General features: G+C 42.5%; 1 protein-coding gene across 7 annotated transcripts in view; it reads left to right on the top strand.

The window, feature by feature from the left end:
* Window positions 1-24,619, top strand: part of LOC141253135 (transducin-like enhancer protein 1) — a 69,001-nt gene that overhangs the window by 30,611 nt on the left and 13,771 nt on the right. For all 7 annotated transcript variants that reach the window (XM_073670903.1, XM_073670905.1, XM_073670895.1 and 4 more), the window contains 8 exons: window positions 1,632-1,748; window positions 3,798-3,851; window positions 3,974-4,126; window positions 9,930-10,074; window positions 10,805-10,998; window positions 13,365-13,441; window positions 15,522-15,771; window positions 16,593-16,840. In XM_073670903.1, the coding sequence (XP_073527004.1) occupies window positions 1,632-1,748; window positions 3,798-3,851; window positions 3,974-4,126; window positions 9,930-10,074; window positions 10,805-10,998; window positions 13,365-13,441; window positions 15,522-15,771; window positions 16,593-16,840 (1,238 nt within the window). The remainder of the gene's footprint in view (window positions 1-1,631; window positions 1,749-3,797; window positions 3,852-3,973; window positions 4,127-9,929; window positions 10,075-10,804; window positions 10,999-13,364; window positions 13,442-15,521; window positions 15,772-16,592; window positions 16,841-24,619) is intronic.

Raw genomic sequence — 24,619 nt, 5'->3', positions numbered from 1 at the left:
CTGGAGAACCTTTTGTTATCAACCATATTTCAGTCTTCTGATGACTGAAAACTAGTGAGAAGCTCATTTACCTGTTTTATGATGGTTACCGTCAAACGTAAAAGGGTTGTAAACTTTTATCAGTTTGTCCCCCGTCTCCCTTGGATATTTATATTCCTTGTGAAGCTATGGAAGAATCTTCCCAATACCAATTCATTACAATAGTTCTTGTGAGGTTACTGATGCAACTGAGGGGAGATGGTTTACTTCAGCCATTGGGTGTAAGCGTGCAAAGTAAGGACAAGGCCTCAAAGATCAAATGAGGTGTACAATTTTCTCTTATGAGGTCTTTATGTATTGATGTCTGATGGATCTTTGTAGCATACCATCAGAGAAACAGTAGGTTGTGTATTCTCATGACCAATGTGCCCAAGGCACTTATCCCCCTACCTGTGTGTGAATGCCCCCTACACGTTAGGGAAGGATGATGGGGTAGAGGAAGATCTGGTCTGGAAGTTTAAACTGTGGATCCTTTTGTCTGGCACAGTTTTCTTGCAGTGGCTCTCTCATCGAAAACACAGGATTGTTCACACGACCCAAGCATTTCTGTGACTGGAGTATTCAGGAGAGAGGTTGATGTAATTTATGTGGGACCCTTGACCCTATGACTCTCCCCATTCTGAAGGCATACAAAGTATGCATGCACACGAGGGTTATAAGAGTTTGAGTTTGGCTGATAGTTTGTGTATAGGCCCTTTCAGACCATTTATTCATTTGTCTTTAAACTTGAATTACAAACTGATTACGGGTCATCGTTATTGAAATTGCCTTTGTATTAATAACTTGCGCGAGTTTTCTAATCCTCTATTAAATGGATGCCCTTTTAGACGACAGACATTTTTAAAATGGTTTCATCCTTTAATAGCTATTCACAAACTGAGAACTTTCCTCCTTGTATGTTAGGGCTTTCTTCTAAAAGTAAGATGGTATTGTGTGACTCTGAATTCTTAAACCAGTAAAGGTATTTGTCATCAACCCAGCTGCTTTAAGGGGCTATTCCCATTTAGACTACATCCACAGAATATGGTATGTGTCTGATGGGTGCAGGTTCCAGAGTTTGGACCCACTTCTATCCCCTACTGTCGAAGTGGCCACTAGTGGTGGCTAGACTTTACTCCGCTCTCAAATTATATCTATGCGGATTCTGAAAATGGTCGCTAAGCCATAAACTGCCAAGATGGGAGTTGCTCTTACATTTCTCTATAATCCATTGACTTAATGTAGTTGGTCTTATGTTCCATGACCATTGGTAACCATCTTGGAATATCCCTTTTGCCTGTGGACTGATTGGCATTCTTGGCTTTGTGTGTCGGAAGATGCTTGATATGCTGGATAAGTAATTCCAGTACGGAGCTCAGATTGCACAATAATATGGACCCCTGTAGAAAAATGTGGCAATCTGGAAAAAGCAGAGCTACCTTGATTTTCACACTTCACAAGCTGTGATTTTTTTTTTTTATCCCCCCCCCCTCCCCCACCCCCAGAATCCTTTACTATAAATGTATGGAAATGTGTCTTTTGTAGACTTGTGACATGTTTAATGATTTTTACAATGAACTCCTATTTCAAGTTTTTTATTTTTTCCTTTTTAGAGTAATTCTTTACTGGTTTCTGACGGCCTTCGAGCATCAGATAAAAGGAGAAATGGCCCAGATTATTCTCATGATCTGAAAAAGCGAAAAGTAGATGACAAGGATTCAAGCCACTATGTAAGTGAATGGAATGACCCTGTACGGTTGCATTCCCAATAACTGTCGTGGATTACGTTTTTTGGATTATTTCCCTTGTCTAAAGATTTATTTTTTTTTACTGCTGGCTGACTTATTCTTTTATTTTATATGTTGTAACAATGAACAAATTGTTTTTGTGGCTGAAGTTATAAATGTTTAACATGACCTTGACCACAAAGGTGATTTACCACCTACGTTTATAGGGGAAAAAATACTTAATTTGACAAAAGGCTGTAAATGGTCCCATACATCCATGCCAATTCTCTGATTTCAATACTCTCGTCTCTGAAATGAAGTAAGACATGGGCTAGATGCTAGGGATGTGCTGTCTGACAACCCCAATAAAGACTTATTGCTTAGGCAGGTTTAGACTGGTTTCAAATGTTTAAGCTGGAAATGCACTTTGATTGCAGAAGAAAAGGAATTTTTTATCTCGTGATTATTTTTTTTTTTTTTTACCAAAATCTATCTTTAATGTGAAGACTGCAATTTTATCTTGTATGGCCACTTAAATGCCATTCTTGATGTAGCCAAATTAATAGAATATACTTTTCTCAATCCAAGAGGAATTTGAACGTTAGGCTGTGTGCCCACTATGCGTTTTTTTTAAGTGTTTCTGCAGCGGCAATTCTGCCGCGAAAACACTTAAACGCTTGGTAGAAGGTCTACAATGGTCCTCAATGATAATCCACATGTGCTGTACACATGCTGCGGAAATTTCTGCTGCGGATTATCATTGTGGAAAAATCCGCAGCACTTCAATTTTGTGTAATCGCGCCTTTTTTGCCACCATTGACTTGCTTTGAATCGCTTAATATCCGCATGACTACATGTGCACATGTGGATATTAAGCGATTCACTGTGCGGATGGTACCTGGGTCTGGAGAAGAGGAGATTTTTATCCAGACCTGGGTACCATAGTACCTGTAAAAAAAAAAAATAAATAAATAAATAAATTACTCGCCTTCCGATGGCCCCCGGTCTCCTTCTCCGGTGTCTTCGGCGGTCGCGTGACCTGTCACATGACTAAATGGCGTCATGGAAGGTCCTTTTATACCATCATGAGCCGCCGAAGACGCTGGAGAAAAAGACCGGGGGCCATCGGAAGGGGAGTATGTTTTTTGTTTATTTTTTACCATTTTTATTCTTCTTTTTTTTTTTAACTAACTTGGTCACACTATATAAAATTTATGCCGGTTGCATAGATTTATATAGTGTGACCAAGTTGTCAAGCACTTTCCAAGTGATGCTAAAATCGCTTGGAAAGCGCTTGACAGCCCGCATTTGAAATCGCATGTGCAAAACGCTTCACTTCCGCTTGTCCCTGGCTGAAAAAAACACATGTACAATCCGCATGCGTTTTTTTCTGCCAGGTGAGATGCAGAAACGCTCAGGAATAATCCGGAGCATTTCTGCATCGTGGGCACTTATCCTATGACTTGCTTGATTTTCCATTAGGGGGCTTGCATATACTAATGATTCCTACTTCAGAATCTCTGCCTGCGACGCGTTGGGAAAGCCAGTCTTCTCTTCAGTGGTATGACTATGTGCAGTACAGGCTAAGGCTGCTAAAGGAAATGGAAATACTTGGCAGCACACTTAGGAGATGTGCTCTACCCCCCTGATAACCCTGTCTCACAAAGCAAAGTTATTTCCTGTTTGTCTTTCAAAAAGCCAGACACAGCGAACAGTCTCGGTTTTCCGGTTAGACACTCAAGCATTTCCAGTAGTTTCACAGAGTCTTGCGCAGATGACAAAACATTCAGTAACCGTGGGGTTTCACATTTCTGGAACCTTAGATATGCCCTCAATATTGTTTTGTGCAGTCCTAAATATAAAATGTGATTTTTAAAATCTTTCGGCATCTCAATGTGGTTTGTTCAATTTGCGAATTGTCGTTGACACAAGGCAGAAGTAAAACGTTTCGGGGCTGTTACTTCCTATAAATTTCAGCATTTGTAATTTTAATTACTTATTAAAAAAATATCTACCCAAAAATAAAGCTTTTTTTTTTAAATTTATTTACAGGATAGTGATGGGGACAAAAGTGATGACAATTTGGTAGTCGATGTCTCCAATGAGGTGAGTTCTGGTTGTTGGGGTTTAGATAACCTGTCCCTTTTTAGCTTGATGTGCATGGCATGCTTGACATAATGCATATTGTACCACAGAATGTAAAACTGTATCTGTTTGCACATCTGAAGGACCCTTCTTCCCCAAGAGCAAGTCCAGCTCATTCACCACGAGAAAATGGAATTGATAAAAGCCGGTTACTGAAAAAAGATGCATCGAGCAGTCCGGCATCTACTGCTTCATCGGGGAGCTCCACGTCATTAAAATCAAAAGAAATGAGTATGGTAGGTAAATGCTAAAATGATTCTGGCACCCACTATGTAACAGAGGTGCTTGGACGGTGTAACAGTATTTTGTAATGTAGAGGATGACTAGCTGGCCTTTACAAGTCAGAAGAGGTCCTTGATGGTCACGTACTGTTGGAGTACCACTTTTTTCCAAAGTTCATCTGAACACTTTTCCCAGTTATTTCTATACTTAAATTGTAATGCGTCCTTCAGACTAGGGAATAAAAAATTTAAGGGTATGTTCCCATAAAGCAAACACACAGCTGATTTTCCAATGCAGATCTGCATGCATAAAATCTGCTGCAAAATACGGTAGCAGTGTTGTGAATGAGTTTTCGTTAAATATCAATCACATACTGTGGAGAAAATCCATAGAGTAAATTTAACAGGCATCGAAGATTTTAACTTGCCAATTATTGCTGTAGAATTCGCTTCACGTTCCAAAGGATAAAATGTGAGACAAATTAAATTTTCCAGAAAGAAAGCTGCCTTTATTTTTTCTGCTGCAGAAATTACACAGCAGAAAGGTCTAGTGCAGACATCCTTTTAAATCTGTCATCAGGTTTTTGCTACCTCATCTGAGAGCAGCGTAATGTAGGCGGAGACCATGAATCCAACGATTGATCACTGAGTTTACTGGGTGCAGTGGTTCTGACAGTTAGATTTAGCAATGCAGCAGAGCTGAGAAAGCTAACCCTGCCCACAGCAGGCTCTATGCATAAATTTTAGAAACAGTAGGCTGCTTATCACAGGAGATTGCGGAGTCTGAGTAGTATGCACTGCTGTAGCTTATCTAGTCCAGACAATGATAATCACCAGGTGATAAAACTTTCAGAATAAGTAAAGAGCACACAGCTTGATATGTGACACAGTGCTGAATTCAGTGTTTTAACTTCTACCTCGTGCTGTCCTCAGGTTACATAACAAAAACCCGTTGACAGATTCCCTTTTAAGGATGAATTCCCATATTTCATATTATGTTGCAGAAATTTCTGTTCTTGAAAATCTATACCATTCATTTGAATGCAATTGTCAGATCATTGCACAGATGCAAAATTTTCCGCAACTAAATTTGCAGAAAATAAGCAACAAGAGAACAGACCCTAAAGCTTTTGCAAGTGCTGAAAGTTGTCCTATTAGCACCATTGAAAAGACTGTTAAGGCTGTGTTCAGACACAGCAGCTGTACTGCGCTACAGCTCTGAGCCACTCTGGTCTTTTAACTCTTTCTTGACATTGGCTGCTGCGCCGTACATAAAAGGCTAATGTGTTACCACTGTACGTGTAGGGCATGATGATGAAGCCGGATTCATTAACAGCTGGAGTCGGCTATATATTATGACTGACACCCTGCTGTGATTGGTGCTAGTATAAGCAGGGTTTAACGGTTTAACCGGCCTCCTGTCAGTGTTAAGCATAAGTATTACAGGATAGTAGACCAGTGATCAGACTAGTGGGAGATCAAATGCTGTAGTGACTAGACATTGTGTGTAAAAAAAAAAAAAAAAAACCTTTCGGTGCATTTTTTCTCAATACCGCTGTTGAAATGAAACCTTTCTAAGGCTAAATTAACATTCTAGTTGCTAAATATGTTTTCATTGCGCTTGGCATTAATTTCCGTGACACACCTGAACAGAAACTCCCTGGATGAATTTTTTTTCCATGTTATCACCTTTGGGGGGTATTCAGACACGGGCCTTTCAAAGTCATTCTAAACTTGGTAGATCTGGTCTGTTTGCAGTTTTTTAAAGAAAAAAAAATCATGTGGATATTAAGTAGACCCGGGAATTATTACCTATTTTGTGTAGCATAACATGAAAATTTAAAATGGTTTCAAAGTTTTCTCCAATTTTCGGATCTTTAAAAAAATTGACACGAAAAATCTTTACGATTGTGATAGCTCTACACTGTGCAGAATTATTAGGCAAATGAGTATTTTGATCAAATGATACTTTACATGTTGTCCTACTCCAAGCTGCATAGGCTTGAGAGCCAACTACCAATTAAGTAAATCTGGTGATGTGCATCTCTGTAATGAGGAGGGGTGTTGACTAATGACATCAACACCCTATATAAGGTGTGCTTAATTATTAGGCAACTTCCTTTCCTTTGGCAAAATGGGTCATAAGAGAGATTTGACGGGCTCTGAAAAGTCCAAAATTGTGAGATGTCTTGCAGAGGTCTTGAAATTTTCAAACTTTTGAAGCGTGATCACCGAACAATCAAGCGTTTCATGGCAAATAGCCAACAGGGTTGCAAGAAGCGTGTTGGCCAAAAAAGGCGCAAAATAACTGCCCATGAATTGAGGAAAATCAAGCGTGAAGCTGCCAAGATGCCATTCGCTACCAGTTTTGCCATATTTCAGAGCTGCAACGTTACTGGAGTATCAAAAAGCACAAGGTGTGCGATACTCAGGGACATGGCCAAGGTAAGGAAGACTGAAAAACTACCACCTTTGAACAAGAAACATAAGATAAAACGTCAAGAATGGGCCAAGAAATATCTTAAGACTGATTTTTCAAAGGTTTTATGGAATGATGAAATTAGAGTGACTCTTGATGGGCCAGAGGCTGGATCAGTAAAGGGCAGAGAGCTCCACTCCGACTCAGATGCCAGCAAGGTGGAGGTGGGGTACTGGTATGGGCTGGTATCATCAAAGATGAACTTGTGGGACCTTTTTGGGTTGAGGATGGAGTGAAGCTCAACTCCCAGACCTACTGCCAGTTTCTGGAAGACAACTTCTTCAAGCAGTGGTACAGGAAGAAGTTGGTATCGTTCAAGAAAAACATGATTTTCATGCAGGACCAATGCTCCATTACATGCATCCAACTACTCCACAGCATGGCTGGCCAGTAAAGGCCTAAAAGAAGAAAAAATGACATGGCCCCCTTGTTCACCTGATCTGAACCCCATAGAGAACCTGTGGTCTATCATAAAATGTGAGATCTACAGGGAGGTAAAACAGTACACCTCTTGGAACAGTGTCTGGGAGGCTGTGGTGGCTGCTGCACGCAATGTTGATCGAAAACAGATCAAGCAACTGACAGAATCAATGGATGGAAGGCTGTTGAGTGTCATCATAAAGAAAGGTGGTTATATTGATCACTAATTTTTGGGGTTTTTGCATGTCAGAAATGTTTATTTCTAAATTTTGTGCACTGATATTGGTTTACCTGGTGAAAATAAACAAGTGAGATGGGATTATATTTGGTTTTTATTAAGTTGCCTAATAATTCTGCACAGTAATAGTTACCTTCACAAACAGATATCCTCCTAAGATAGCCAAATCTAAAAAAAAACCCTCTCCAACTTCCAAAAATATTAAGCTTGGATATGAGTATTTTGGGTTGATTGAGAACATAGTTGTTGATCAATAATAAAAATAATCCTCTAAAATACAACTTGCCTAATAATTCCGCACACAATGTATGTGAAGTACAAAGTGTCACAAAAAAAACAATCATTTGGGCTTGGGAGAAGCATTCCAAAGTTAGAGACAGATTTGAAAAAAAAAAAAAAAATAAAAAAAAAAAATGGGGCCCTGCCAGGAAGATATAAGATGGCATTGGCGGTAAGGGGTTAAATGCCCCCTTTTGTCGGATCAGCCATTTCTCTGAAAAATTGAGTGGTTGTAAAAATACAGCAGTGCAATAACAGCATATGAACAAAGTCTTAGCCCCCTTTCATCAATACTGGCGATTTTTCTGGTGGTTAGAAGCTCCAGATTCATGAGTAGGTGCACGCTTCTTAATGAATCTGGAGTATCTGACGAGTGGAGTGTACCATGCCAGAATTCTTACTAGTGAGATTTGTGGAGTGCAGAACGCCACCGCTAGTCATGAATTGGACAAGCTGTGACGTCTCTCCTCCGTCACTCCCCAGCTCCACCTATTTAGGCAGTGCTGGGCAACCATGCCAACATTTTGCAACTAATTCTCACAGCTTTTAGGCCACCTTTTGGCTTAACCACTTTACAGCCTGTGCCGTATTTGTACGCACAAGGCTGTAACCCCCTGTTCAGTGAGGGCTCCGGCGCTGAGCCCGCACTGAACCGGGCACATGTCAGCTAATTATTACAGCTGACATGTGCCCGCAACAGCTGTGGGTGGAATCACGAACATGTTAAATGCCGCTTTCAATCTCTGACAGCGGCATTTAACAGCGCCTCGCCGGAAGCGCGTCACTTACCCCGCCCATCGGTGACCCCTGCCACGTGATCGCGGGTCACCGATGGGTGGTCATGACAACCCTGGGTCTGCAGCAGACCCCAGTGGTTGTCATGAGCTGATCGCTATGAGCGCCACCTAGTGGTCGGTGCTCGTAGCACAGGAGCATTTCTGCTACATAGTGGTGATCTGCTGCTACCACTATGTAGCAGAGGCGATCAGACAAGTGCTGCTTCTAGTCTCCTATGGAGACTATAGAAGCAAGCAAAAAGTGAAAAAAAAATGTTATTAAAAAAATCTAAAAGTTTAAATCACCCCCCTTTTTGCCCCATTCAAAATAAAATAATAAAAAAAAAACACATACACATATTTGGCATCGCCGCGTTCAGAATCGCCTGATCTATCAATATAAAAAAAGAATTAATCCGATCGGTAAACGGCGTAACGAGAAAAATTCTAAACGCCAGAATTAAGTTTTTTGGTCGCCGCAATGTTTCAAAATGCAATAACGGACGATCAAAACATCAAATCTACTGCAAAATGGTATCAATAAAAACTTCAGCTCGGCGCGCAAAAAATAAGCCCTCACCCAGCCCCAGATCCTGAAAAATGGAGACGCTACGGGTCTTGGAAAATACCGCTTTTTTTTTTTTTTTTCAGTACTTAAATAAAAAAGACCCTATACATGTTTGGTGTCTATGAACTCGTAATGACCTGGAGAATAATAATGGCAGGTCAGTTTTAGCATTCAGTGAATGTGGTAAAAAAAATAAAAAAAACATCTGTGGTATTGCACTTTTTTTTTTGCAATTTCACCACACTTGGAATTTTTTTCCCGTACACGATATGGTAAAACCAGTAATGTCGTTCAAAAGTACAACTCGTCCCACAAAAATTAAGCCCTCACATGGCCATATTAACCAAAGAATAAAAGCGCCGTGGCTCTGGGAACAAAAGGAGCAAGAAACGAAAATGCAAAAATGGAAAATCCCAGGATTGCGAAGGGGTTAAGCCTTGTGGAATCAGACTTAATGTATTTGGGGGGTTGTCAAATTCCTACATTGTTTTGGCTGGATAATGGTAGTTGTCAGATCCTCTTTAAACTTTGTATTTTATAAATGTGTGTGAACTTTGCTTGTTAGAAGTTAAATGCAAAGCAGTGGAAAAATACACCCCACAGAACATGGCGTTTGGCGCCTGTTTCTGCATTAAGTGATGGCAAATTCACGAGGCCTGCGTTTTTCACGAGCTTAGTAGGCCAATTGTAAGCATTTTGGATGCAGAGGGCTTTTTGTGCCAGATAGTCCTTAATTTGTCAAGCTCTGTGAAAAGACCACATTGAGGAAATTATATGCAGGCTTAGAAATGAGTTTTAAACAATCTCCTCTCTGCGGCTGTAGCTAGAAAAAAGAAATGTGTAACACTTTCTACAGATCTGAGATTTCGTCTTGGCAGTAGAATTAAAGGTCAACATTTCTTTCTCACAAGTTAATGCTGTCAACATTGTGTGGATTTATGAAAATTGGCTGAAGGCGTGGGTATTAGATGCCCAGTATCCCAGCTGCTGTTGTGATAAATTGTGTAATATGGCTTGGATTAAAAATAATACTCATTTAATTTGTTTAATAATACTAGCATGAAAAAGCCAGCACGCCTGTCCTGAAATCAAGCACGCCAACTCCTCGTAGCGATGTACCGACTCCCGGCACAAGTGCTACATCAGGCCTTCGTCCGGGACTTGGCAAGCCTCCCTCCATGGATCCTCTGGTTAACCAAGCTGGTGAGAATTCCCTTTTTTCTTCTCGGCTGTTTACATTGCATATGTTACGTACATAATACCCTATGAATCTTAAATATGTTTTTCTCCCCTTTCCTCCCATCAAAGCGGGCTGATGAATAGCAGATGTTTGCACTCCATTTTCAGCAGCTGCACCACTTTCCGTCAGACTGTTTACACTTGGCTTTATTTTAATTCCAAATACTCCAATTTTCAGAAAGGCAGGCGGGAGATATCCATCTACGTAGTCTCGGTGTAATGCTGTTCTCAAACCCATAATTCCCTTTTCCAGTTGGTTAATATTTGCTATATGCATACAGCAAATGAACGCAGCAATGTTTACTTTCGCAGGCAAGTCCTTTCATGTAAATCCTTGAAGAAATCTATTTTCCTTTTTGTGAAGCGACTATTAAAATTCAGGAGTCTGGCCTAGAATAAGATTAATTCCAGATCCCCTCAGCCTTTATCTTTCAGTTTTGGCACGGGCAAATATATTGTAAACAGAGATCAGGCAATGTAAAAGAAGGGTGAAATTCCATTACAGTAAAACGCAAGTCTGCAAAGGAGATGACAAAGCCGGAAAGTTTCGCTGCATTTTTATTTATTTTTTTTTCCTTTACTCTGCAAATGTCTAGAAAGGATGTCATATTGGAAGTGTATGTGCACCTATCCCTGTGTTTGCTGTTTTCCAATGCATTCTAACCTATAATAAGCACTTCTTCTTTCATTGCAGCTGCTGCTGGTTTGAGGACACCATTAGCGGTTCCAGGTCCCTACGCTACCCCATTCGGAATGGTACCTCATGCAGGGATGAATGGTGACCTTACCAGTCCGGGAGCCGCATACGCGAGTTTACACAATATGTCTCCGCAGATGAGTGCAGCAGCTGCAGCAGCTGCCGTTGTGGCATATGGCAGGTCACCAATGGTGAGGGCAACATTTTAGTAAAAAATAAAAAAATCCCCCATGTCCTTTTTTTTTTTTTTTTACTTTACTACATGCAAATTAGTTTTGTGATCAGTCTTCAGCTGTATTGCTTTATGCCATGTTTTGTTTTTTTTTGATAGGTGTTTTGCACCCTAAATGAGGATATACAGTGGCATGTAAAAGTCTAGGCACCCCTAATCAAAATTACTGTTGTGAACAGTTAAGCAAGTTGACGATGAAATGATCTCTGAAAGGTCTAAAGTTAAATATGACACAATTCCTTTATATTTTAGGCTAAAGTCATTTTTTTTTTAAATTACAATTAAGAAAGCCAATGCAAAAGTTTGGGCACCCTTGGAGATGTGTGCACCGATAACTTTGACCAAGGTTTCAGACCTTAATTAGCCTGTTAAGGTAATTGCTTGTTCACTAGCTCATTTCCCAGCTTTATAAAATCCCAGCCTCCTCTAACCTTGTACCCAAAAACAGCAGCCATGGGTTCTTCTAAGCAGCTGCCTAGCACTCTGAAAATGGTGGAGGCCCACAAAACAGGAGAAGGCTATAAGAAGACAGCAAAGCGGTTTCAAGTTGCCCTTTCCTCAGTTTGAAATGTAATTAAGAAATGGCAGTTAACAGGAACAGTGGATGTCAAGATAAGGTCTGGGAGACCAAGCAAAATTTCAGTGAGAGCTTCTTGTATGATTGCTAGATGGGCAGATGAGAGCCCCTGCTTGACTGCAAAAGACCTTCAGAAAGATTTGATACTCTGGAGTTGTGGTACATTGTTCTATTGTTCAGAAAGAGCTGTACAAATATAGCCTTCATGGAACAGTCATCAGAAAAAAACCTCCTTCGTCCTCACCATAAAATTCAGCATCAGAAGTATGCAAAAGAACATCTAAACAAGCCTGATGCATTTTAGCAAGTCCTGTGGACCAATGAAGTTAAAATAGAACTCTTTGGCCACAATGATCAAAGGTATGTAGGTAGGTGTGGAAAAAAAGGGCACAGAATTTCAGGAAAATAAAATCTTGCCAACCATTAAGCATGGGGGTGGATCAACCATGCTTTGGGGTTGTGTTTCAGCCAATGGTATGAGGAACATTTCACGGGTAGAGGGAAGAATGGATTCAATGAAATTTTCAACAAATTCTTGATTCAAACATAACACCATCTGTAACAAAGCTGGATAATGATCCTAAACAAACGTTAAAATCCACAATAGACTACCTCAAAAGGCACAAGCTGAAGGTTTTACAATGGCCCTCACAGTCCCCTGAGCTGAAGAGCATTGAAAATCTGTGGCTAGACCTCAAAATAGCAGTGCATGCAAGACGACCAAGGAATCTCACAGAACTGGAAGAACTTTCCAAGGAAGAATGGATGAAATGCCCTCAAACAAGAATTGAAAAACTCTTGTCTGGCTACAAAAAGCATTTACAAGCTGTGATACTTGCAAAAGGGTGTGCTACTAGGTACTAACCATGCAGGGTGCCCAAACTTTTGTGTCAGACCATTTTCTTTTTTGTAATTTTTTTTAAAGTTTAAAATGAAAATATGTGCATGTGTATGAATCTTTTTTTCTCTAAAATACAAAGGAAATGTGTGATCTTTAACTTTAGCCATTTTAGAGATCATTTCATCTTCAACTTGCTTAACTGTTCACAATAACAGTAATTTTAACCAGGGGTGCACATACTTTTACATGCCCCTGTCAGTGAACCTAGCCTGATGATGAAGGATCTGTTATATCTCTGTAGGCTTTTGTAATGGCTGCTTTTAGTGGTTGAGGTAGGAACCTCAGCACAACAAAAGAAAATGACTAAGTCTTGCTACTGTGTAAATTTATTTTGATCAGACAAGGAGTCAAAAACAGATATGGTCCAACGTTTCGACCAGTAGCGTTCTTTGTCAAGGACATCTTTTGCGGATGTAGGTAGGCAGAAATCTAGTAGAGCAATAACTTAAACTGTAAGATCTCTCATGTCAAGGAGGACCTGTGTAGAGCACGACCTGGAAATGCGGCCTAGACCCTGCTTGCCGCATTTCCAGCTCTTGTTCCACACAGGTCCACCTGCACCCGCAACAGATGTCCTTGACAAAGACTGCTCCTGGTCGAAACGTTGGACCATATCTGATTTTGACTCCTTGCTGGATCAAAATAAACTTGCACTACAGCAAGACCTACAGTCTCATTTTCTTTTGTGGTGCTGATTTTCCTACCTCAATAAGTGTGGACCACGGGTCCCTTCCTCAACACAGTTATTAAAAGGACAGTGCACCGGTCTTTCTCCTTCTAATTTGCTTTTAGTGGTTTTCACCCAAGAAGCCAAACGTTAACGGTAATTTCCTCTTATTTTCTTCAGGTTGGCTTTGAAACTCCTCCTCATATGCGAGTGCCAGGAATCCCCCCAAATCTAGCTGGAATCCCTGGAGGAAAACCGTACGTATATATTTATTCACCCTCCTGTACCTTGCCAAGTGGTTTTATCAATGTACTTTACATTCATGTCGAACACAGCCCGGTATTGATGGCAGCTGGTAATAGAGCAAAAAAAAAATTTTTAAAACCCTTTTTAAATCCCTTCTCTTTTTTTATGGCTCCACAGTACTGTCTGTGGCCAAGATGAGCAACTGTCTGTCTCTACCTGCACTCTTAATAAGACGTGTAGCTGCCACGCTAAAGTCTATCGTTTTGACAACTCCATCAGTTTGGAGTAATGTCTGTGTGAGTTTACGGGTATTACTGATGTTTACCTGCCAAACTGGATGGACTGTGTGCGTGCACGATTTCCATCTTGATTCTTAAACGTTCAGTCTATTCCAGAAGGGGGCACAGATGGCGCCTCCTGGTGACCTTGCTTGACCCTACCGCATTGGTTGTCTTCTTTGGACAGGCTCTGCCTTGTATTTCATTGATTTTTGCACATAATTATCACCTCATTCTTCTTTCTAAAAGTAAAGCTTACTGTAATAAACTGGAATTGATCAAGTTTTACCACCATTTAGGCATCATTCAAACGTCTTTGTTGCCTGTACGTATTGTATCCATTTTTTTTCAGATTGCACACTTACCCATTATCTACAATGCTATTCGCATGTCCGTGTTTTTCAGACAGTGTTTGTGCAAAACACATGGAGACGTGTTTTTTTCTTTTTTTTTTTTTTTTTTTTTTTTTTTTTTTTAATTCCGGCAGCACGGATGATGAGGGCCAATACAAGTCTATGGGTCCATGAAAAACGTAAAGCACATGGATGGCAACTGTGCATATGGCCTGTCCATCTTTAACATTGCAAAGTATTTATCCATCAGTGAAAAACACAGACACAAGGATGTCACACTGACACCTCTATCCTTCTTCTTTCATGTATGTGTTTAAACACGGACGTGTGAATGAGGCCTTAGATGAAGTCATGTAAGGTTAAAATACATTCTTTTGCCTCTTACACACGTTGGGCCCTTCTGCTTTAATGCACACTTGTCAAACTCCGGCCAATGGGCCAAATCTGGCCCAGAGGGTGGTTTTATTTGTAACTGTATGGAGGACTATGTGGGGTCGATTATTCAGTGAGGGGGGTTGTGTGGGGCCTATTCAGTGTGGGGGGGCTGTGTGGGGCCCATTATTCAGTGTGGCGGGCTGTGTGGGGCCCATTATTCAGTGTGGCGGGCTGTGTGGGGCCCATTATTCAGTGTGGCGGGCTGTGTGGGGCCCATTATTCAGTGTGGCGGGCTGTGTGGGGCCCATTATTCAGTGTGGCGGGCTGTGTGGGGCCCATTATTCAGTGTGGCGGGCTGTGTGGGGCCCATTATTCAGTGTGGCGGGCTGTGTGGGGCCCATTATTCAGTGTGGCGGGCTGTGTGGGGCCCATTATTCAGTGTGGCGGGCTGTGTGGGGCCCATTATTCAGTGTGGCGGGCTGTGTGGGGCCCATTATTCAGTGTGGCGGGCTGTGTGGGGCCCGTTATTCAGTGTGGCGGGCTGTGTGGGGCCCGTTATTCAGTGTGGCGGGCTGTGTGGGGCCCGTTATTCACTATACCGGGGGGCTGGGGTGGGGCCCGTTATTCACTATACCGGGGGGCTGGGGTGGGGCCCGTTATTCACTATACCGGGGGGCTGGGGGGTGGGGCCCGTTATTCACTATACCGGGGGGCTGGGGGGGGGGGGCCCGTTATTCACTATACCGGGGGGCTGGGGGGGCCAGTTATTCATTTGCATGCTAGAAGAACAAGGCTATTCAGTGTCACAGGTTAGAAGTACAATAACTGGAAGCCCAGATGTTTTTGTGCGGATTTTGGCAGATGTACAGTATGTCAAGTAAGAAAACAGTACTATGTTTATAGGTTTCAACTTCTATTTGTTTTCCAAGCTTCAGGCCAAATCGGAAACTATATTTAATCAATGTTAAGTGTTTTCCTGCTTACTGCATAACGTCTGTGTCCTCATGCAATTATTACAGCTCACATTGTAGTGCTGCAACCGAGGTGTTCCTTGCATCATTGTTTAATGTCATTTTGTCCCCTAGGGCTTATTCATTTCACGTTACTGCTGACGGCCAGATGCAGCCGGTCCCATTCCCTCCTGATGCTCTGATCGGCCCAGGAATCCCTCGGCACGCGCGGCAGATAAACACACTAAATCACGGGGAAGTGGTTTGTGCAGTTACCATCAGCAACCCCACTAGACACGTGTACACCGGTGGAAAGGGATGTGTCAAGGTCTGGGACATTAGCCAACCTGGCAACAAAAGCCCGGTCTCTCAGCTGGACTGCTTGGTAAGTGGAGCAGGAACTTGTGTTCTAGGTAATTTCTCCTTGGAGAATGAACAAGGAAATGGTTTTCTGGTCTATCGCTTGTGTTGTCTTAAAGCCTTGAATACTGCCAAACAAATTCTCAAGGTTTTCTAATGAGTACTGTTATTTTGGCACAGGCCAATTTTTTTTTTTTTTTTTTTTTTTTTTTTTTAACTTTTCCTCCAGTGATGTGTATTTTAGAAGTGCCCTTGGTTAATATTGCTTTTGACAACACTTCCTCTTAAAATTACCAGGTATGTTCCTGTGGCAAAGTATAGTGTGCCTAGCAGTTCATCACTTTACACACTGGCTGCTGCGGATCTCTTAGCTTCATGTTCAGCTCCACCTCAGTACTACTTCATTGTATGATGGTTGAAAGCATTGATTCCCATGCCGTGTGGGCCGAGCCTCCGTCATCTCCGCTGTGTGTGTTTACTTTGCTTGTTTGCCAACTAGGTGGTTGGAAATTGTTAGATGACGGTTATGAAAAATAATCTTCGAACTTGGCGTTGCTCTGAGTGTATACGTACAAACCGCCTTTGTCATTTGTTTAATGGAATGTACCTGTGCAAATAATGGTGCACTATTTATAACACTAGAATAGTAAATGAAGTGTTTAAGTTGCATCTAATCACAGAAATAGTGGCCCATACCGTAATTTTCATGGGTGGTTTTAGATTTCCACAAGTTTACAGAACCACTGTTTCACATGTGATTGTCTGTAGTGGAGCAGGCTGTTGGCATTTGTGGAATACCTAGGCAAAATGCAAAAATCATCATTTTAGATTATCTGTTTTGTATAGAATCGAGATAACTATATCAGGTCATGTAAATTACTCCCTGATGGATGCACTCTGATTGTCGGAGGGGAAGCCAGCACGTTATCCATATGGGACCTGGCGGCTCCTACCCCACGTATAAAAGCAGAGCTGACATCATCTGCTCCTGCCTGCTATGCCCTGGCCATCAGCCCCGATTCCAAAGTCTGCTTCTCCTGCTGTAGTGATGGCAACATTGCCGTGTGGGACTTGCACAATCAGACCCTTGTAAGGTAAGTCATACCATCTCTTATTAATATTGCAAGTAAGTTCCAGGTTTAGTGGGGATACAATCTAGTTATAATATTGGTTCCTTCTGTTTATCATCGGGACTATGGATAGCAAAATTTATTGCAATTGCATCTGAAAGGCTGCATTGGAGCTTTGGGGTTCGCTATAAATACTTCTACTTTTACACAGGTCTGTGGAGTTGGTAAGCCAAACCTCTGACTCCCGACTCCTCAATTTCCCTGACTCACGACTCCACACCCCGGCCTCATTACTGAGCGTGTACATAAAGTGCAGCAGAGATTCATCTCACTGCCTCACTACTGAGCATGTACATAAAGTGCAGCACAGATTCATCTCACTGCCTCACTACTGAGCATGTACATAAAGTGCAGCACAGATTCATCTCACTACTGAGCGTGTACATAAAGTGCAGCACAGATTCATCTCACTACTGAGCGTGTACATAGTGCAGCACAGATTCATCTCACTGCCTCACTACTGAGCATGTACATAAAGTGCAGCACAGATTCATCTCACTACTGAGCGTGTACATAAAGTGCAGCACAGATTCATCTCACTGCCTCACTACTGAGCTTGTACATAAAGTGCAGCACATTCATCTCACTGCCTCACTACTGAGAGTGTACATAAAGTGCAGCACAGATTCATCTCACTGCCTCACTACTGAGCGTGTACATAGTGCAGCACAGATTCATCTCACTGCCTCACTACTGAGCGTGTACATAGTGCAGCACAGATTCATCTCACTACTGAGCGTGTACATAAAGTGCAGCACAGATTCATCTCACTACTGAGCGTGTACATAGTGCAGCACAGATTCATCTCACTGCCTCACTACTGAGTATGTACATAAAGTGCAGCACAGATTCATCTCACTACTGAGTATGTACATAAAGTGCAGCACAGATTCATCTCACTACTGAGCGTGTACATAAAGTGCAGCACAGATTCATCTCACTACTGAGCATGTACATAAAGTGCAGCACAGATTCAGCTCGCTACTGAGCATGTACATAAAGTGCAGCACAGATTCATCTCACTACTGAGCGTGTACATAAAGTGCAGCACAGATTCATCTCACTGCCTCACTACTGAGCGTGTACATAAAGTGCAGCACAGATTCATCTCACTACTGAGCGTGTACATAGTGCAGCACAGATTCATCTCACTGCCTCACTACTGAGCATGTGCATAAAGTGCAGCACAGATTCATCTCACTGCCTCACTACTGAGCATGTGCATAAAGTGCAGCACATATTCATCTCACTACTGAGCATGTAAATAAAGTGCAGCACAGATTCATCTCACTGCCTCACTACTGAGCATGTACATAAAGTGCAGCACAGATTCATCTCACTACTGAGCATGTACATAAAGTGCAGCACAGATTCATCTCACTACTGAGCGTGTACATAAAGTGCAGCACAGATTCATCTCACTGCCTCACTACTGAGCGTGTACATAAAGTGCAGCACAGATTCATCTCACTGCCTCACTACTGAGCATGTGCATAAAGTGCAGCACAGATTCATCTCACTGCCTCACTACTGAGCATGTACATAAAGTGCAGCACAGATTCATCTCACTGCCTCACTACTGAGCATGTACATAAAGTGCAGCACAGATTCATCTCACTGCCTCACTACTGAGCATGTACATAAAGTGCAGCACAGATTCATCTCACTGCCTCACTACTGAGCATGCACATAAAGTGCAGCACAGATTCATCTCACTACTGAGCGTGTACATAAAGTGCAGCACAGATTCATCTCACTGCCTCACTACTGAGCGTGTACATAAAGTGCAGCACAGATTCATCTCACTGCCTCACTACTGAGCGTGTACATAGTGCAGCACAGATTCATCTCACTGCCTCACTACTGAGCGTGTACATAGTGCAGCACAGATTCATCTCACTACTGAGCGTGTACATAAAGTGCAGCACAGATTCATCTCACTACTGGGCATGTACATAAAGTGCAGCACAGATTCATCTCACTACTGAGCGTGTACATAAAGTGCAGCACAGATTCATCTCACTACTGAGTATGTACATAAAGTGCAGCACAGATTCATCTCACTACTGAGCGTGTACATAAAGTGCAGCACAGATTCATCTCACTACTGAGTATGTACATAAAGTGCAGCACAGATTCATCTCACTGCCTCACTACTGAGCGTGTACATAAAGTGCAGCACAGATTCATCTCACTACTGAGCGTGTACATAGTGCAGCACAGATTCATCTCACTGCCTCACTACTGAGCATGTGCATAAAGTGCAGCACATATTCATCTCACTACTGAGCATGTAAATAAAGTGCAGCACAGATTCATCTCACTACTGAGCATGTGCATAAAGTGCAGCACAGATTCATCTCACTGCCTCACTACTGAGCATGTGCATAAAGTGCAGCACAGATTCATCTCACTACTGAGCATGTACATAAAGTGCAGCACAGATTCATCTCACTACTGAGCATGTACATAAAGTGCAGCACAGATTCATCTCACTGCCTCACTACTGAGCGTGTACATAGTGCAGCACAGATTCATCTCACTACTGAGCGTGTACATAAAGTGCAGCACAGATTCATCTCACTGCCTCACTACTGAGCGTGTACATAGTGCAGCACAGATTCATCTCACTGCCTCACTACTGAGCGTGTACATAAAGTGCAGCACAGATTCATCTCACTGCCTCACTACTGAGCATGTGCATAAAGTGCAGCACAGATTCATCTCACTACTGAGCGTGTACATAAAGTGCAGCACAGATTCATCTCACTACTGAGTATGTACATAAAGTGCAGCACAGATTCATCTCACTGCCTCACTACTGAGTATGTACATAAAGTGCAGCACAGATTCATCTCACTACTGAGCGTGTACATAAAGTGCAGCACAGATTCATCTCACTACTGAGTATGTACATAAAGTGCAGCACAGATTCATCTCACTACTGAGCGTGTACATAAAGTGCAGCACAGATTCATCTCACTACTGAGCGTGTACATAAAGTGCAGCACAGATTCATCTCGCTACTGAGCATGTACATAAAGTGCAGCACAGATTCATCTCACTACTGAGCGTGTACATAAAGTGCAGCAGATTCATCTCACTGCCTCACTACTGAGCGTGTACATAAAGTGCAGCACAGATTCATCTCACTGCCTCACTACTGAGCGTGTACATAGTGCAGCACAGATTCATCTCACTGCCTCACTACTGAGCATGTGCATAAAGTGCAGCACAGATTCATCTCACTGCCTCACTACTGAGCGTGTACATAAAGTGCAGCACAGATTCATCTCACTACTGAGCGTGTACATAGTGCAGCACAGATTCATCTCACTGCCTCACTACTGAGCATGTGCATAAAGTGCAGCACATATTCATCTCACTACTGAGCATGTAAATAAAGTGCAGCACAGATTCATCTCTACTGAGCATGTGCATAAAGTGCAGCACAGATTCATCTCACTGCCTCACTACTGAGCATGTGCATAAAGTGCAGCACAGATTCATCTCACTACTGAGCATGTACATAAAGTGCAGCACAGATTCATCTCACTACTGAGCATGTACATAAAGTGCAGCACAGATTCATCTCACTACTGAGCATGTGCATAAAGTGCAGCACAGATTCATCTCACTGCCTCACTACTGAGCGTGTACATAGTGCAGCACAGATTCATCTCACTACTGAGCGTGTACATAAAGTGCAGCACAGATTCATCTCACTGCCTCACTACTGAGCGTGTACATAGTGCAGCACAGATTCATCTCACTGCCTCACTACTGAGCATGTGCATAAAGTGCAGCACAGATTCATCTCACTGCCTCACTACTGAGCGTGTACATAAAGTGCAGCACAGATTCATCTCACTGCCTCACTACTGAACGTGTACATAAAGTGCAGCACAGATTCATCTCACTGCCTCACTACTGAGCATGTGCATAAAGTGCAGCACAGATTCATCTCACTACTGAGCATGTAAATAAAGTGCAGCACAGATTCATCTCACTGCCTCACTACTGAGCATGTACATAAAGTGCAGCACAGATTCATCTCACTACTGAGCGTGTACATAAAGTGCAGCACAGATTCATCTCACTTCCTCACTACTGAGCATGTACATAAAGTGCAGCACAGATTCATCTCACTGCCTCACTACTGAGCGTGTACATAGTGCAGCACAGATTCATCTCACTGCCTCACTACTGAGCATGTGCATAAAGTGCAGCACAGATTCATCTCACTGCCTCACTACTGAGCGTGTACATAAAGTGCAGCACAGATTCATCTCACTACTGAGCGTGTACATAAAGTGCAGCACAGATTCATCTCACTGCCTCACTACTGAGTGTGTACATAAAGTGCAGCACAGATTCATCTCACTGTCTCACTACTGAGCATGTACATAAAGTGCAGCACAGATTCATCTCACTACTGAGCGTGTACATAAAGTGCAGCACATTCATCTCACTGCCTCACTACTGAGCGTGTACATAAAGTGCAGCACAGATTCATCTCACTGCCTCACTACTGAGCGTGTACATAGTGCAGCACAGATTCATCTCACTGCCTCACTACTGAGCGTGTACATAGTGCAGCACAGATTCATCTCACTACTGAGCGTGTACATAGTGCAGCACAGATTCATCTCACTACTGAGCGTGTACATAAAGTGCAGCACAGATTCATCTCACTACTGGGCATGTACATAAAGTGCAGCACAGATTCATCTCACTACTGAGCATGTACATAAAGTGCAGCACAGATTCATCTCGCTACTGAGCATGTACATAAAGTGCAGCACAGATTCATCTCACTACTGAGCGTGTACATAAAGTGCAGCACAGATTCATCTCACTGCCTCACTACTGAGCATGTGCATAAAGTGCAGCACAGATTCATCTCACTGCCTCACTACTGAGCATGTGCATAAAGTGCAGCACATATTCATCTCACTACTGAGCATGTACATAAAGTGCAGCACAGATTCATCTCACTACTGAGCATGTACATAAAGTGCAGCACAGATTCATCTCACTGCCTCACTACGGAGTATGTACATAAAGTGCAGCACAGATTCATCTCACTGCCTCACTACTGAGCATGTACATAAAGTGCAGCACAGATTCATCTCACTGCCTCACTACTGAGCATGTACATAAAATGCAGCACAGATTCATCTCACTACTGAGCATGTACATAAAGTGCAGCACAGATTCATCTCACTACTGAGCGTGTACATAAAGTGCAGCACAGATTCATCTCACTGCCTCACTACTGAGCGTGTACATAAAGTGCAGCACAGATTCATCTCACTGCCTCACTACTGAGCGTGTACATAGTGCAGCACAGATTCATCTCACTGCCTCACTACTGAGCATGTGCATAAAGTGCAGCACAGATTCATCTCACTGCCTCACTACTGAGTATGTACATAAAGTGCAGCACAGATTCATCTCACTGCCTCACTACTGAGCATGTACATAGTGCAGCACAGATTCATCTCACTACTGAGCATGTACATAAAGTGCAGCACAGATTCATCTCACTACTGAGCGTGTACATAAAGTGCAGCACAGATTCATCTCACTACTGAGCATGTACATAAAGTGCAGCACAGATTCATCTCACTGCCTCACTACTGAGCGTGTACATAGTGCAGCACAGATTCATCTCACTACTGAGCGTGTACATAAAGTGCAGCACAGATTCATCTCACTGCCTCACTACTGAGCGTGTACATAGTGCAGCACAGATTCATCTCACTGCCTCACTACTGAGCATGTGCATAAAGTGCAGCACAGATTCATCTCACTACTGAGCATGTGCATAAAGTGCAGCACAGATTCATCTCACTACTGAGCATGTAAATAAAGTGCAGCACAGATTCTTCTCACTGCCTCACTACTGAGCGTGTACATAGTGCAGCACAGATTCATCTCACTGCCTCACTACTGAGCATGTGCATAAAGTGCAGCACAGATTCATCTCCCTACTGAGCATGTAAATAAAGTGCAGCACAGATTCATCTCACTGCCTCACTACTGAGCATGTGCATAAAGTGCAGCACAGATTCATCTCACTACTGAGCGTGTACATAAAGTGCAGCACAGATTCATCTCACTGCCTCACTACTGAGCGTGTACATAAAGTGCAGCACAGATTCATCTCACTGCCTCACTACTGAACGTGTACATAAAGTGCAGCACAGATTCATCTCACTACTGAGCATGTACATAAAGTGCAGCACAAATTCATCTCACTACTGAGCGTGTACATAAAGTGCATCACAGATTCATCTCACTGCCTCACTACTGAGCGTGTACATAGTGCAGCACAGATTCATCTCACTACTGAGCGTGTACATAAAGTGCAGCACAGATTCATCTCACTGCCTCACTACTGAGCGTGTACATAAAGTGCAGCACAGATTCATTTCACTACTGAGCATGTACATAAAGTGCAGCACAGATTCATCTCACTACTGAGCGTGTACATAAAGTGCAGCACAGATTCATCTCACTACTGAGCATGTACATAAAGTGCAGCACAGATTCATCTCACTACTGAGCATGTACATAAAGTGCAGCACAGATTCATCTCACTGCCTCACTACTGAGCATGTACATAGTGCAGCACAGATTCATCTCACTGCCTCACTACTGAGCATGTGCATAAAGTGCAGCACAGATTCATCTCACTACTGAGCGTGTACATAAAGTGCAGCACAGATTCATCTCACTGCCTCACTACTGAGCATGTGCATAAAGTGCAGCACAGATTCATCTCACTACTGAGCATGTAAATAAAGTGCAGCACAGATTCATCTCACTGCCTCACTACTGAGCATGTACATAAAGTGCAGCACAGATTCATCTCACTACTGAGCGTGTACATAAAGTGCAGCACAGATTCATCTCACTGCCTCACTACTGAGCATGTACATAAAGTGCAGCACAGATTCATCTCACTGCCTCACTACTGAGCGTGTACATAGTGCAGCACAGATTCATTTCACTGCCTCACTACTGAGCATGTACATAGTGCAGCACAGATTCATCTCACTGCCTCACTACTGAGCATGTGCATAAAGTGCAGCACAGATTCATCTCACTACTGAGCATGTAAATAAAGTGCAGCACAGATTCATCTCACTGCCTCACTACTGAGCATGTACATAAAGTGCAGCACAGATTCATCTCACTGCCTCACTACTGAGCATGTGCATAAAGTGCAGCACAGATTCATCTCACTACTGAGCATGTACATAAAGTGCAGCACAGATTCATCTCACTACTGAGCATGTACATAAAGTGCAGCACAGATTCATCTCATTACTGAGCGTGTACATAAAGTGCAGCACAGATTCATCTCACTACTGGGCATGTACATAAAGTGCAGCACAGATTCATCTCACTACTGAGCGTGTACATAAAGTGCATCACAGATTCATCTCACTGCCTCACTACTGAGCGTGTGCATAAAGTGCAGCACAGATTCATCTCACTGCCTCACTACTGAGCATGTACATAAAGTGCAGCACAGATTCATCTCCCTACTGAGCATGTACATAAAGTGCAGCACAGATTCATCTCACTACTGAGCATGTACATAAAGTGCAGCACAGATTCATCTCACTGCCTCACTACTGAGCATGTACATAAAGTGCAGCACAGATTCATCTCACTACTGAGCGTGTACATAAAGTGCAGCACAGATTCATCTCACTGCCTCACTACTGA

This window comes from Phyllobates terribilis, unplaced genomic scaffold (genome assembly GCF_046119375.1).
Source record: "Phyllobates terribilis strain yellow unplaced genomic scaffold, ASM4611937v1 Scaffold_1__5_contigs__length_1240528914, whole genome shotgun sequence".
Lineage (NCBI taxonomy): Eukaryota > Metazoa > Chordata > Amphibia > Anura > Dendrobatidae > Phyllobates > Phyllobates terribilis.
The sequence above is the reverse complement of the archived record's forward strand: the minus strand, read 5'-3'. Positions and strand labels throughout refer to the sequence as shown.